This window comes from Manis javanica, chromosome 9 (assembly GCF_040802235.1).
Source record: "Manis javanica isolate MJ-LG chromosome 9, MJ_LKY, whole genome shotgun sequence".
Taxonomy (NCBI): domain Eukaryota; kingdom Metazoa; phylum Chordata; class Mammalia; order Pholidota; family Manidae; genus Manis; species Manis javanica.
The window spans coordinates 51970463-51987244 of record NC_133164.1 but is presented as its reverse complement, the minus strand read 5'-3'; the positions used below and the strand labels follow the sequence as shown (position 1 = coordinate 51987244).

Sequence of the window (16782 nt, the reverse complement as noted above, 5' to 3'; positions counted from 1 at the left end):
GGAGATTGTTTAATGGAGCTGGGCTAACACCTAATAACTAAGCAAGTGCTCATGGCTGAAGCAGAAGGTGAGTACAAGCTAAAAGGAACCTGTCATCAGCTGTCTTTCTCTGGAGGCCTGTTGGTAAGAGAAAGCAGGCAGGTGGAATATTTGGAGAGAACTCTCAGGAGCAAGAGAAGGGGAACTTGCATGCCTGGTGCTGTACCCACAAATGTGACCTCACTTCATCCTCACAACACTGTTGCCTCCCTCCACAGATGAAGCAATGGAGGCCCACCAAGGCAGGTGACAAGGCTAGGTTCACACTCCCAGGGTAGGCGGTCATGGAAGGACTCTAACCCAGATGGTAAGAACTCTTTCTTCTTGGGGAGAGGACTGGAAGTAGTCAATAAGTCCATACCAATTAACAAAAAATATAATTCAGTAAATATGCTACCATATCTTACAAGTTTTCTTATGTGTTCAAGATATTCACACCTATTTTCAAATGAAACAGGTAAAGGGTTAAAGTCTTACATAAAATTCTTCAGATGCTTCTGGAGGTTCTGGAAGTAGAGAAGCCTTTGGTGGCAATTTGAGTTCATAGGTCATTATACTCCACCTGAAGGGAGAAAGATCTTTGGTCTAAAATTCCTTTAAAATTTAATCAACTGACTTTTCCTCACCTCATATACATACATATGCACAAATATTCATGAACTATGCTTTACTATATCTAAAACAACCAACTATGGGGAAAGAGATGGAATTTTAGTAATCTCATAAAAGGCTGAATTCATAATTTAAGATTTCCACATCTTACCAATTCTCTGATTAATGACCTCCAAACTTTTTTAAGGCCACAACCCACAATAAGAAATGCACGTATGTCACGAGATTTTCTCTTCATCAGGCACAATGCAGTCTGACTTTTCTAAACTCTTTTCACTGTTTCACTCTTTAAATAATGCTTGCTACAATTTACTAACTAAATTATCTAAGTTACTAATGTGTCACAACCCAAAGTTCTAAAACAATGTCTTAGATTAAATAAATACATCTACCTATAGAATATAAATTATTTTCCATACAACAATCAGTCTTGTCAAGTCAGACTATATACACGTGAAATGAAAATTAGCTAAGTATCCATTCTAAAATTAAGAAAGAAAGTAAGCATGGGAAAGAAAGGAAAATATTAATAGAAAAAATACTTAATTGAAGCAAATTTATTTCAATTAGCTGTATATTAATTTCAAACTAACCATTGACTCATTTGATATTAGAGAAAAGCAATCAACTCTAGATAAATCCAGTCTTCTATCTAAAATAATAATTTCAAAATTTGTGAAGAACAATTTGGTAGGGACATTATGGTTATCAGTAACAGGATGTGAAATAAAGATTTTATAAAGACACAAAGCATAATAAAAGCAGTACTGTAACACATGAATTTTAAGAAAAGCGTATCACAGTTGAAGCCAGTGATAGAACCTACAGGAGAATCCCAAGATTAGCATCAGTATTTACGTAGAGCCTAATACATCGTTTAGACTAATAAGTCTTTGCATAAAAACTCAAATTCCCAGAAAATCCCCCAAGACATAAGGAATGTTAAGATGTATAAAGTGAATAATTACTTAAAGCTACTATTCAACTCTTGACATGAATATACTACAAATACATATTTGAGCACAAAAAAAGCCATTCATTCATTCATTCATCCATGCAACAGATATTTATTGGACCTCTCAAAGCAACAGTAAGAATTCCAGGGTCTGAGAATACAGTGGTGAGTAAGACTTTCCTAATGAAGCTTACACTCTAGTGCAGAAAACAGCTACAAAACAAGCAACACACAAAATAATTACAGTTTATAAATATACATATAGGGAGAACCACAATTGAAAACATGAAAGTCAAGTTCCTTACAGCTAGAAATACTTCTCTGGTCAAATGACAGTTAAAGAAATAGGAAAGAGATCCACTCAAATATCTTAAGTTCCTTGCACCTTCCATGCTGTACCACCTCCGCTGATAAGAGATTGTTGGAGCTGAAGAAAAAGGAGAAAGTGGCAGCACAAGCCAGGAAAGGATACATACTGGTACTAGCTAAGCAGAGTTAGAGACCAAAAGGTTAGGCCCCATCTGGTGCGTATGTGCATTAATGAGGAGAGTACAATGTCGAGGGAAGACCTAGCAACTAGATTCTGGATTCAGCGCAGAGTGCCAGTTCCACCACTTAATTAGCTATGTGACACTGGTAATACAAAAACCTTCTGAACTCTTTACCTGTAAGATGGACACTATAATATCAGCTATCTTTAGGTGCGTAGTGATAATAAAAAGATGGTACTTCATCACGTAAAGTAACTAAGAATGCCAGGTAGATAAAAAGTATGAGCCACTCTTACTGTCTCCACAAGCCTCAATTTTCATCTTTGCAGACAAGTCATAATAATGCTTGTCTTAGCCACCCCTAAGCACTGTTTTGAGGATCAGATCAATTGATTTCTATGAAAAAGCTCATGTAATTTGGAATATGATTAAACAGATTTTTTTTACCTATTTCTTACAAACAGTATTTTTTAAAATTTTTTATTAAGGTATTATTTATATACACTCTTATGAAGGTTTCACATGAAAAAAACAATGCGGTTACTACATTTACGCATATTATCAAGTCCCCACCCATACCCCAGTGCAGTCACTGTCCATCAGTGTACTAAGATGCCACAGATTCATTGTTTGCCTTCTCTGTGCTACACTGTACAAACAGTATTCTTAAATTAGTAAAACACAGGAACAAAATATTCTTCTATTTCTAATAATGGTCCCAGGTTTTTAAATCTCCCTTGATTTTTTTTTTTTCTTGTTTTTTTGCAGGTCTGTATCAAGGACTTTCACCACAGGGGCGCTGTTTCCCTGCTAACCACAGGAGGAAGTTACTTTTTCTAAAACACAAGGGAAAAGCACTCAGCCAGGGCAGAGGAAATCCCTAGCAGCATTTCCCAGGATGCAACAAGAGTGGTATTTAAAATATCAACAAAAAGCCATTTACAATAGCCCATGTGGTTTGGTAAGCGAAGAGCTGTGCAGCTGTCTAGGAAATTACTCAAGGCTCTTTCAGAAACTGGACACTGAATCCACTTAATACCTAAACTATTGGAATATCATATCCCTCTCATGAATAATTTTGGATAAACACAGGTAATCGTTCTGCAGTCCAGGTTTCTTTTAATATATTCTGTCAGCAAAAGGATCAACCATTACAACATTGCCTTATGACAGGCAAAGTTACAACTAATTAAGTTATAGCTCATCCGAGAGTAATTACATTTTGGATTGGTGGCTCCCTCATGAGATTTTGTTATTTTCAGGAACAATTTCACAGATGGCTAATCCTATCAAAGCTGTTCTGATTTGTGCTAGCTCAAGCTTGTAATGATATTTTGACATTTCTGTTCTCCTTTTTGAGGGGCAAGGTTACTGCTTACTGAGTCCTATTGTTCCCTATGCCCAAATTCTCAACACTTCCTCTACAATACTCAGGGTACACACATTGTGATTTCTGTTTTATAAACGGGGCATTGATAGAGAAAGCTGTTAGGAGTATGATCTGGGTACTGCGGCACAGTGAGAGTTCCTTCATATGAAACAGTCTTCCTGCTCCTTCCCCACCCTGGGAAAGGTTTATCTTTTTTAGCATTTAGTTCTTTGTTGGTTCAATTCATTCTTAATATGTATAACTAAGAAGAAATATTCTAACAAATCTAAAATTTATATGTTTCTTAGCTTTAATGAAACCATAAGATGATGGGGCCAAACCCATTATACTCACCAAAAGCACCCCATAAAATTAACTATTTAAGCTTTCTGAGCTGTGCAGCAATTAAAAGTAATTGCTGTATCAACACAGCCTTCTATCTTGAAAATAATAGGTTCATTCAACTAGTTTTCTCAGTTTTTGCTGCAATTCATTCATTTATGCAAAAGATAGATTTACTAAGTGTCTGCACTATGCCACGCTCTGCTCTGGACGTCAGGGTGGGAGGGTGGACAAGTCTCTGTCCTCACGGGACTTTCAGTCAGTAACATCTTAAGTTACCAAAAATTGGTTTCAGTGTGCTATTTTCCATCTAGTTTTAAAGGAGAATTTGCTTTTACCTGTCCAACATTTTAGTACTGGCTCGTTCCAGCTTCTCCAGAATCTGAGGAAGTTGGGTGTCATCATCGTAGGAACCTCCCCAGCCAAGAACCCGGGCAAGGTCATTTCCTGTGCCCAAGGGCAACACTCCCAGCTGGCACTGCAAGAGAAAACAACAGGGAGACCACAGACGAGTTGAGAAGTAGGGACCATGACATTCCCACACTTTCCACAGGTCACTACAGAGTCATAGTGTTCATTAGCGATGTAAAGAATTACTACTTGCCTGTTTATTCAAGTTGAGCTTATCAATTTCGGACAAAACCCAACCTACACTTCCATCTCCTCCACAAACAAGAATCCGGAAATTGTCAAACTTTTGGAATAATCTTAGACTGAAAGTAAAAAATATCACATTTTAATATAAATTAACATAAAGTCACTTTTTCCAGTTCTTTGCTGTTGTGTATTTACTGGTATTCATGTTCAGACTTACTTTAAGAACCTTTACTTAGATATACATTATTCTATAAAAATTAATTTGAGTGCAATTTTTAACTCAAGAAAACTTCTTGGTCATAAAGAAGACATGGAAATAAAATTAGGAGAAAGAGGATAGAGAAATAAGAAAGCAAGCAGAACCCAGGAAAGAGGATGAAAGGGGAGTGATACAGGGGAGATGGCAGAAGTAAGGAGTTTTCTCTTCCCATTACAAGGATATGTTATATCCTTACAAACAGCAAATTACAAACCAGGGGTGGAGAACCTGGGGCACTGGGGCTACTGAGTGACACTCAGGGCAGCTCCTGAAGAGACCTGCCCAACCTTGTGAATGGCTCAGTTTTAGTTCCAGTCAGTTCTTACTTTTTCTCTCCTTTTCTCAGGTCAATCTTTTTAATTCTATCTTCCTTCATCTCAACTTATGACACATCCCACCTCCTGAATGTACCTTTGAACACGTCAAGTATTGTGGAAAATCTACAAGCTATGATAACAGAGACAATCTCAAGAAGTTTCAGAAAGGGAGTTGCCTGGATTCTTAGAGGGTGGGTGGTAAAAATGAAAGAATATAAGATATTAGAACTATGACAGATTATAAAACAGATGTGCTAGAAAGGGAGACAAAGCTCACCAGCAACAGAGCAGACAAAGGGGAGAAGAGAGGCTTGCTGAGGGCGTGCCGGGACCCAAAGGGAGGGGGAGGGAGGTACAAGCAGGTGAGGGAGGAGGCAGATGCCCATGAAGACCAATCCCCACGGGACCAGAGGGCCTGGGACTCAGCAAGAAAAAGGCAATGGAGATTAAGAAGGAAGACCCTGCAGGGACAAAAGTAAAAAGAGGCACAGAGAAACTGATGAGAGAAAGAGAGAGGACAGGGAACTGGTAAATTATAATACAGATGGGGCCTTTTCAGGCAGTAGTGTCTAAAGTCCCCACTTCTACTTCTGTGTTCATGCTGCAAGGTAATTGTGGAACCCAAGAAAAGCTGGTATGGCAGAAGTGATCATAAAGTGGCAGAAGAGATTGCAGGCCTCTGGTTCAGATGATACAATACCACCTTTTCAACAAAAACCATTTTAAATTTAAGTGTATTAAAACTGCCTTAAGGCATATTTTCCCTTATTGAAAAAAATTTTTTATTTAATTTTAAGTTATAAGACATTCGAGAAAGCTGAAACTGAACAATCAATAAAAGCACTTTTGGCATTTATGTAAACTGAGTCTGAAATTCTTTGAGGAAATGGCTGTGAGACACATGATAGTATCTGCGCTTCAGTTAAATAACTGATTATTTGTATTATATAAAAATCAATAATAGCCTTCCATACAAATTATTTTCTGAACTTATTTTGTATCTCTATCTTAATAAAATTTATCTTTCTTAGAGCTCAGCAAACTGTTAGTATTTAACATAGGATATATTCTAAAATATTTTCTAAACACATTTTGGAATTTTCAACACATTAAAGAAGTTATATAAATATAAAAAAGGTCATGTCAAAACATAATTAAGAGTCTTAAGAAAGGGATGGATGAGAAGATCAACACAGAGATGTCTAGATGAACCTATAATTTTCATGAACTGGTTAAGTCCAAACATATTTCATGCTCAATATTACCTTTCATTCAAACAAGATTTATCAATAATCAACTACCCTATACAAACCTCCAATTATAAATTAATCATGGGGATGAAACCATAGCATGGGGAATACAGTCAATCATATTCCAATATCTTTGTACATTGACAGATGGTAACTACACATATTGTGTTGAGCATTTAGTAATGTGTGTAACTGTTGAACCGCTATGTTGTATATCTGAAACCAATATAATATTGGATATCAATTATATTTCAATAAAAAATAACATAACAAAACCCCCCACAAAACAAGTAAAACAACAAAATCAATTACCCTAAATAAGGACCTCCATTCATTAAATCGAACACCTGAGCTGGATTTAGCAACTGCTTAAATCGACGAAGAAACCTCACTCCCTGATTATCTCCACTCTTAGAATTGACGAAAACCAACAGAGGACTAACACAGAATGAAAACGTTGCTCTACAGAAACCTATAAAAAAGAACACAGTACAAGATCAATATATACAGCTTTCTCTTTTCAACTATAAACAAAACTTCAGAGAAAATAAGATAAATTGATAAAGACCATTGTTTATTACTTTAACAATGTTATAATGTAGCCCCCCAAATGGAGAGAGGATTATTCTTTACACATGATGACTATAGAACTTATCTTTTCAAATATGCTTTAAAATGAAAAACCACCAATGATGGTAAAAGTCAGATAGTTGAAGCTATATTACCTGCATTAACAATAATTAAAAAAGAAACAAGAGTTCATAAATTCATACTTGTGAAAGAATTCATGTTCATACTCAAGATTATAAAATATTTTAAGTATTCCTTGATGAGGCCTTAGAACATTTTTAAAATTTATAATGAATAACTGATTTATATATTAAATCTGGAGGTGATGCTTGTTTATAGCACAGGTTTAAAAAAACCAAATCACATCTTTGCACTTTATTTCCTTATATCTGTGTTACCTACTGGTATAATCTATATTAAAAGTTTGGAAAGCACAAGGAACTTTATCAGTACAAAACATTAATAATAGTATATGGAAAAAGCCTTTTGTAAATAGTTTGCTTAGAAAGAAGTTACTGGTGTGCTATCCCAAAACCTGTATCATAAACAGGTTCTCAGCACCTACAACTAGGTTGTAAGATTCTGGAAAAGTGAATGAATTTATAAACATAAATTTCTGCACTGAAAATATAGGAAAAACGATCTCAATAAGAGCTATGCTAGTGGGCAGTTTTAGTTACATAGAAAAGAACACTTTCAGATGGCATTTCATTACACAGTCATGATCTTCTTTCATCTGTTGATTTGCAAAATCTATGTACTACTTACAATACTTTCACCAATGTATTTAAAATGTTCATTTAAAAATTAAATGTACTGTTCAGAATTAAAAATGGAATTATTAAAAAAACTGACCAGATTAACCAACTACAGTTCTATTTATTCTAGGAAAAATAAATATACATACCAGCATTCAGCATGCCAGGAATATACATACTCATGCTACTATTACATACCATCAGAATCGGTGCTGTTCAGTGCAATTGGAGGTATGATAGACACTTTACACTGGCCAAGTGGACATACAGGATGGTATAAATCTTTGCAGGCAGTATGTACCTAATAATAAACAAATAAACTTTCAAGAATCATAAGAACAAGACACTGTTTTGTTATGGTGTAAGTTACATCTAAAGAACTAATCACTAAGAACCCAAAGGCATCACAAAATTCATGAATTACTTTAATGGCAAAACATATATACATAAAAGGAATGGGCCAGTCATTTTAGAGATGGGAATTTGATTTGGCCTGTGCAGCCTACTTTCATCATTGTCTCAGGCAAGTAGTACATAGCCAATAAAGGGCTTGTGAAGGCAAAGACAGAGGAGGAGAAGAGGAAAGTGTGAGGAGGAAGGGATGGAAAGAGCAAGGCTGACAGGGAAGCAGGGAAGGAAGCTAACTGGCACACATCAACATCACTGTCCATAAAAAAATCAATGACAACTTCAACACACCACTCACTCAAAAGGACAGATCAACCAGACAGAAAATGAGTAAGGAGACAGAGGCACTGAACAACGTATTAGAAGAGATGGACCTAATAGACATCTACACAACACTCCATCCAAAAGCAAAAGGATCACATTCTTCTCAACTGCATATGGAACATTTTCAAGAATAGATCATATATACTAGGCCACAAAAAGAGCCTCAGTAAATTAAAAAAGATTGAAATTGTACCAACCAGCTTCTCAGATTACAAAGGTATGAAACTAGAAATAAATTACTCAAAGAAAATGAAAAAGCCCACAAATACATGGAGGCTTAATAACATGCTCCTAAATAATCAATGGATCAATGACCAAATAAAAACAGAGATCAAGCAATATATGAAGACAAATGACAACAATAATTCAACACCGCAAAAATCTGTGTGACACAGTGAAGGCCACGCTAAGAGGGAAGTATACTGCAATACAGGACTACCTCAGGAAGGAAGAACAATCCCAAATGAACAATCTAAACTCACAATTAACAAAACTAGAAAAAAAAGAACAAATGAGGCCCAACATCAGTAGAAGAAGGGACATAATGAAAATTAGAGCAGAAATAAATAAAACTGAGAAGAATATAGCAATAGAAAGAATCAATGAAAGCAGGAGCTGGTTCTTTGAGAAAATAAACAAAATAGATAAACTCCTAGCCAGACTTATCAAGAACACAAGAGAGTCTACACACATAAACAGAATCAGAAATGAGGAAGAAAAGATCACTATTGACAACACAGAAATACAAATTACGAGAGAATACTATGAAAAATAATATGCTAACAAACTGGATAAACTAGAAGAAATGAACAACTTTCTAGGAAAATACAACCTTCCAAGGCTGACCCAGTAAGACACAGAAAATCTGAATAGACAATTAAAAGCAACAAAATAGAATTAGTAATCAAAAAACTACCTAAGAACAAAACTCCTGAACCAGATGGTTTTGCTGCTGATTTTATCAAACATTTAGTGAAGACCTAATACCCTCCTCCTTAAAGTTTTCTAAAGAGTAGGAGGGAATACTTCCAAACTCATTCTACAAGGCCAGCATCACTCTAATATCAAAACTAGACGAAGACACCATAAAAAAAGAAAATTACAGAACAATATCGCTGATGAACATAGATGCAAAAATACTCAACAAAATATCAGCAAACCAAATTAAAAAATACATCAAAAAGATTTACATTGTGATCAGTAGAATTTATTCCAGGGAGGCAAGGCTGGTACAACATTTGAAAATCCATCACCATCATCCACCAAATCAACAAAAAGAAGGAAAACCACATGATCATCTCCTTAGACGCCGAAAAAGCATTTGACAAAATTCAACATCCATTCATGATAAAAACTCTCAACAAAATCAGTATAAAGGGCAAGTACCTCAACATAATAAAGGTCATATATGACAAACTCACAGCCAACATTATACTTAACAGCAGGAAGGTGAAAGCTTTTCCTTTAAGATTGGGAACAAGACAAGGATGCCCACTCTCCCCACTTCTTTTCAACATAGTACTGGAGGTCCTAGCTACTGCAATCAGACAACACAAAGAAATACAAGGAATCCAGATTGGCAAAGAAGAAGTTAAACTGTCCCTGTTTGCAGATGACATGATATTGTACGTAAAAAACCCTAAAGAATCCATTCCAAAAGTACTAGATCTAATATCTGAATTCAGCAAAGTTGTAGGATACAAAATTAATATGCAGAAATCTGTTCCATTCCTATACACTAACGATGAGCTAGCAGAAAGAGAAATCAGGAAAACAATTCCATTCACAATTGCATCAAAAAGAATAAAATACCTAGGAATAAACCCAACCAAGGAAGTGAAAAACCTATACCCTCAAAACTACAAGACACTCTAAGAGAAATTAAAGATGACACTAACAAATGGAAACTCATCCCATGCTCTTGGCTAGGAGGAATTAATATTGTCAAAACGGCCAGCCTGCCTAAAGAAATCTAGAGATTCAATGCAATCCCTATCAAATTACCAACAGCATTCTTCAACGAACTGGAACAAATAGTTTTAAAATTCATATGGAACCACAAAAGATCCCGAATAGCCAAAGAATCCTGAGAAGGAAGAATAAAGCTGGGGGGATTATGCTCCCCGACTTCAAGCACTACTACAAAGCCACAGTAATCAAGACAATTTGGTACTGGCACAAGAACAGACCCATAGGCCAATGGAACAGACTAGAGAGCCCAGATATAAACCCAGGCATATATGGTCAATTAATATACCATAAAGGAGCCATGGACATACAACGGGGAAATGACAGCTCTTCAACAGCTGATGTTGGCAAAACTGGATAGCTACATGCAAGAGAAGAAACTGGATTATTGTCTAACCCCATACGCAAAAGTAAGCTCAAAATGGATCAAAGAGCTGAATATAAGTCATGAAACCATAAAACTCTTAGAAGAAAACATAGGCAAAAATCTCTTGAATGCAAATATGAGCAACTTTTTCCTGAACACATCTCCTCAGGCAAGGGAAACAAAATAAAAAATGTACAAATGAGACTATATCATGATAAAAAGCTTCTGTACAGCAAAGGATATCATCAACAGAACAAAAAGGCATCCTACAGTGTGGGAGAATGTATTTGTAAAGGACATATCTGACAAGGGGTTAACATCCAAAATATATAAAGAACTCACATGCCTCAACACCCAAAAAGCAAATCACCCTTTTAAAAAATGGGTGGAGGACATGAACAGACACTTTCTCAAAGAAGAAATTCAGGTAGCCAACAGGCACATGAAAAGGTGCTACACTTCGCTAATTATCAGGGAAATGCAAATTAAAACCACAATGAGATATCACCTCACACCAGTTAGGATGGCCAACACAGAAAAGACTAGGAACAACAAATGCTGGCGAGGATGTGGAGAAAGGGGACCCTCCTACACTGCTGGTGGGAATGTACATTATTAGTTCAACCATTGTGGAAAGCAGTATGGAAGTTCCTCAAAAAACTCAAAATAGAAATACCATATGACCCAGGAATTCCACTCCTAGGAATTTGCCCTAAGAATGCAGGAGCCCAGTTTCAAAAATACATATGCACCCCTATTTTTACTGCAGCATGATTTACAATAGCCAAGAAATGGAAGCAACTTAAGTTTCCATCAGTAGATGAATGGATAAAGAAGATGTGGTACATATACACAATGGAATATTATTCAGCCATAAGAAGAAAACAAATTGTACCATTTGCAACAACATGGATGAAGCTAGAGGGTATTATGCTCAGTGAAGTGGGCCAGGTGGAGAAGGTCAAGTACCAAATGATTTCACTCCTCTGTGGAGCATAAGAGCATAGCAAAAACTGAAGGAACAAAATAGCAGCAGACTCACAGAACCCAAGAATGGACTAATAGTTGCCAAGGGAAAGGGCTGGAGGTGGGGTTGGGGTGGGAAGGGAGGGAAAGGGGACTAAGGGGCATTATGATTAGCACTCATAATGTAGTGGCGGGTACAGGAAAGGCAGTATAGCACAGAGAAGACAAGTAATGACTATATAGCATCTTACTACGCTGATGGACAGTGACTGCAATGGGGGATATATGATGGGGACTTGATAATGGGGGGAATCTGGTAACCACAATTTTGCTCATGTAATTGCATATTAATGATACCAAAATAAAAAAAAACTTTTGGAAAAAACAAATCAATGACATCTACCTCATAATATCCTTATAGAACTTAATGAAAGTAAATGAAGCTTGTAATGTGTCTGTTCTTTTCTGCAGTGATCCTCTTTCTATTCACACCTGTGTTTTAACATTTTCATGTTACCGTAGTTATAAGCACGTCCATGCCTATTTTCTCAGCTAGATTTCAAGCTCTGTGAGGCAAATGAAAAGGTCCTATTGCTGCAAACTCAACTTGGAAAGTGATATACACAGTACAGGCAGTTAGTAAATATGTTAACTCTGTAGAAGCAAAATGTTGCAAGGTTATTCAAGATGCTATTGAGATCAAAAGCAGGGCTCACTTACCAAGTGGACCTCAGGCAATTTAGAATGCTTTATGCACTTACTTACAGAGCCTTTAAATGTCTGAAGCAGTGAAAGCAGACTCTTCACAAAGCACTTGGTTAATATGGCTTTATTATGTTAGTCCTTTTAGAAAAGTGCATATTAATTAAACACATCTTTATCAAATCTTTTGGGAAAATAACCAAAATTTAATAGTGACTCTTATTCTGATGACCTAATTTTGGATTGTTTTCTATTATAATTTATAATAATCAGGAAATCCAAATGGATTTTGGAAAACACGCATGCACAGATAGTTTTAAAAGGAATAAAAAGTATGAGAATCACAGAGCAGAACAAAAATATTTATAATAATGTTAGATGAGAAAAGCAGGACATACAATTTTATCTTCACTATTCTCACTGTAAAGATACTATGTTCAGAGACAGGAAAACTTAGGAGTTGACTCATTAGGGTTATGAAGTACGGTTTTGTTTTGTTTTGAACTAGATGACTATGTTTAGAAACTAGATATTCTGCTGTGAAAAACTCATATTTAACAACAAAATAATATGTAAACAGATAAATGATAGTATATAAGAAGTATAAGACTAAGTAGAGGGATATAACAAAGGTGACAGTGGCTCAGAAGCCCACATATCTAATGAACATGGGGGCAGGAATGATTTCTTAATAAGGTGACATTCAAGTTTGCCAGGAAAAAGGTGGGGGGAAAAACATCTCAGAATGCCCCCTTCTATAATCTGTAATAATACTATTATCCTATTTGTGAAATTTTAAATGGTGGTCTTGAGAAAATCAGTAAAAAAAACCTAATTAACTCCTACTGTTAGTTAAAACTACTGATTAAATGAAAGTAGGGACAGGTAAAGACAAATGATACAAAACCTTTCTAAAATAATTAATCTCATGTTTTCTTTCTAAAAAGTTAGAGAAGAACATCTAAAGTTCTAGAAGTAGAGAAGGACACCTCAGTAAATGTACAGACTAATAAAAATAACAGTGGATGCATACATGAGCGGTTGTCCCCCAAAAAACAAATCTTAGGTGAGATGAAGATTTAAAACCTTACTTATGGGAGCATTATTGTTATTTATTTACATATTTATTTAACTTTAAAATTGTATCTTACAACACTCTTTTAAAATAAGCACTGGCATAAGAGGTCTTAGGGGTGAGGGTTGCATCAAAACTCCGAAGAGAGATATCTAATATAGTCTGTGTGTTATATTAAATAGGGTAAGAGAAAGAAAAAGTAACACCTATGACTAAAAAAGGAGGCACCAGATGAAGAATAACAAAAGCCTGAGGACAAAGAATTACATTTGATTTAAAAATAAAAAGGAAACAGATTCCTATCAGGTCTGACTAAACAACTGCTGGACTTCTTTTCCTCTGCGGCCAATGGAATCAATCTCATTGAATATGAAATCAACGTTATCATAATTCACATCTCTTACATTTGCTGACCTGCACTGCTGCTATGGAAAGCAATGGTTTTCGCACCTTTTGGGTGGGGAGGTTGCTGACTTCCAAGACTCAAAACTGTCATAGCTGGAAGCATGGCCCAGGGGTAAGATGGGCACTCACAGCTATTGCCTCCTGGCCCCTTGCCACTCTCTGAGCTCACTGAGGTTCCTGCTCTGACTGCCCTCATGCAGACCTGAGGCCTAGTCCTCACACAGCCTGACACAGACAGGACCAATCCTTGCCAGCGGCTCTACATTATGCTGGGTGGGCTTCTTGCTGTTTTCTTGCACGTGAAGGGAAGTTTAAAAATATTTACTTATTTATATTCTATAAGTGCATATCATTTAAATTACATCAGTGCGTGGCCTCCTAAACTAGCATTCTGTCATGGAACACACTCAGGACTGCAGCACAATTACACTTTGCATGTCAGTACAATTTGGTGGCTTTCTGGTTGCAACAGGTGGTAAAATGCTTGAAAATAGCAAACCACTGAGTGTGGCTAAAGCAAAATGAAAAACAATAAACCTGTGGCAAAGAGATCTTTAGACTAAGGAACTATATAGCAAGAGTAAGTATTACAGAAAGGACATTTGTAAAGTAACCAAACTGGAAGGAATATACTTTAAAGAACATTAAAAATGGGTCTGTGCACTATTGGGCTCTGCTGTGCCATAAATTCTTTGCCTCTAAATCACACAGATGGAAAAGTTATGACAATAAACTAATTAAAGGGACACTCACCATCGTTTTACACCAAAGGCATTTCCAATCTTGGAGACGGAGAACACTGCCACATGTTTTGTCACAGACAGCACACTTGGCGCTCACAGGCAAGTTACCCTCGAGCCACTGGTGAGGCATAGCGACCTGTACAGCAGGGATAGAGAGAAGTCAAACTAAAGACTGTGGAGGACATCATTCTTATCCTAGGGAAGACAAAATTAGTCCTTTCTCTATGGAATCCATAGTATTATCATTCATGATATCCATTCATTTACCCCAAGTTTAATGAGCATGTATTAAGCTCCCAGCACTGTAGGTTTACAATGATATGTGAGACTAATTCCCTGCCCTTCAAGATTTGTAGTCTAGCTTAGAAGCAAGACACCTAAAGGCGTTAACATAAAGTGATCACAAAGGGCTACCAGAGACTTGTATGCACGGTGCAACAGAGGCACGGTTTTGAAGGAGAAGGCTCTGCTGAGGGGAGGCTGCAAAGTCTGAGGAGTGAACTTCTGAAGAAACAGCTTCACTAAGCCTTAAAGAACATTTTAATTTGTCAGTAAGAGACTACACCACGAGCCCAGCATGACAAACACTCCTAAGTCCTATTCATTTCCCTTAAAATCTGAGAGCTCAAGGGACCTTAGAGGAATCTAATTGAAATGAAAATTCATAATTATCCAAACCTTCTCTAAAAGTAAACACTCCCGCTTAACTCTGTCATCATTTTCCTCAGGGCAGAAAATAGAAGAGAGGGTGCTGGGAAGATCAGGGAGAGCAGGCTTACCCCGTCTTCGTCCTCTATGACGTCCCTCCCGACGGAGGCCAGGGTCGTCCACTTGCAGTTGTTTGTCGCCCTCACGGCGCACCTTTTGTGAGCCTTGAATTTACACACTAAAAAAAAAAAAAGTCAACCATTTCTAAAGGAATATGTACTTTTGGACCAATAATGAAAGGAAATCAAAGCATGAAATTTTAAAGGGCTCGGGGAAAGGAAGGAAAACAATATTTTAAAAAGTTTAAATTACTCCTCAGCAATATTAACAGTATTCTAAAGAGCTATACAGCTATGCGTTTTGAAGCGCTTTTATCAAGCTACGGATTGCTACTTAGAAAGATTCTACTTACTCAGAAAAGAAGAAGAAAAAGGAGATAAAGGAATTGTTCCTTGAGGAGAAAGGAGGCAACACTCACACAGAGAATGTGGAGGTGCTGGTAACATCCTACTTCTGAATCTGGGTGCTGATTATGTAAGTATTTAATTTGTTAAACATCCAATGAGCTGTGTGCTTCTGATATATGTGTTTTTCTGAACATATACTTAAAAGAAAAAGTTTGAAAATATCAGCAAGAAAAAGAACAGGATAATTCAGAGGAGTGATAAAGTGCAAGTACGTCCAGAAAATATCCAGACATCATGGGAAATAGGCTGATAAAGGCCACAAAGATGGCACTGTCTTTTAGAAGTATTATGTTAGAATGAGTATATTATAATGTAGAAAAAAGGAATGATGAAGTGATGCTCCCAGTATATGCATCATTAATTTTCCCCAGCCATGTTATCATAAAGGAGCCTATAAAAGAGAAATAAAAGACACTGAAAACTGTAAGACATTGATGAGATAAATGGAAGACACAAACAAATGGAAAAATATTCCATGCTCATGGACTGGAAAAATTAATATTGTTAAGATACCCATAGTATCTAAAGCAATCTAGAGATTCAATGCAATGCCTGACAAAATTCCAATGGCACTTTTCACAGAATTGTAATAAAAAATTCTAAAATTTATATGGAACCACAAAAAACCCCAAGTAGTCAAAGCAATCTTGAGAAAGAAGAACAAAGATGGAGGCGAGGCATCACCCTAATTTCAAACTATATTACAAAGCTATAGGAATCAAAATAGTATGTTATCGGTATTAAAACAGACAGATCAGTGGACAGAAGAGAGAGCCAAGAAACAAACCCATGCACGTATGATCAGTTAATTTACAACAAAGAAGCCCAGCATGTACAGTGGGGAAAGGACAGTTTCTTCAATAAATGGTGCTGGCAAAACTGAACTGCTACATGCAAAAGAATGAAACTGCACTACTGTCTTACACAACACACAAAAATTAACTAAAAAGGGATTAAACACTTGAAAGTAAGACCTGAAACCATAAAATTCCTAGAAGAAAACAAAGGCAGTTGGCCTGTTGGCATCAGTGGCAGTGATGATCTTTTGGATTTGACCAAAGGCAAAGGGAACGAAAGCAAAAAATAAGTA

At 36.5% G+C, this 16782-nt stretch overlaps 1 protein-coding gene across 4 annotated transcripts in view; it reads right to left on the bottom strand.

Annotated features, from left to right (window-relative positions):
* Nucleotides 1–16782, bottom strand: part of DGKH (diacylglycerol kinase eta) — a 199297-nt gene that overhangs the window by 71737 nt on the left and 110778 nt on the right. For all 4 annotated transcript variants that reach the window (XM_073212570.1, XM_073212571.1, XM_073212573.1 and 1 more), the window contains 7 exons: nt 15297–15403; nt 14528–14653; nt 7758–7860; nt 6544–6703; nt 4413–4521; nt 4147–4286; nt 517–601 (listed from right to left, as the gene is read on the bottom strand). In XM_073212570.1, the coding sequence (XP_073068671.1) occupies nt 517–601; nt 4147–4286; nt 4413–4521; nt 6544–6703; nt 7758–7860; nt 14528–14653; nt 15297–15403 (830 nt within the window). The remainder of the gene's footprint in view (nt 1–516; nt 602–4146; nt 4287–4412; nt 4522–6543; nt 6704–7757; nt 7861–14527; nt 14654–15296; nt 15404–16782) is intronic.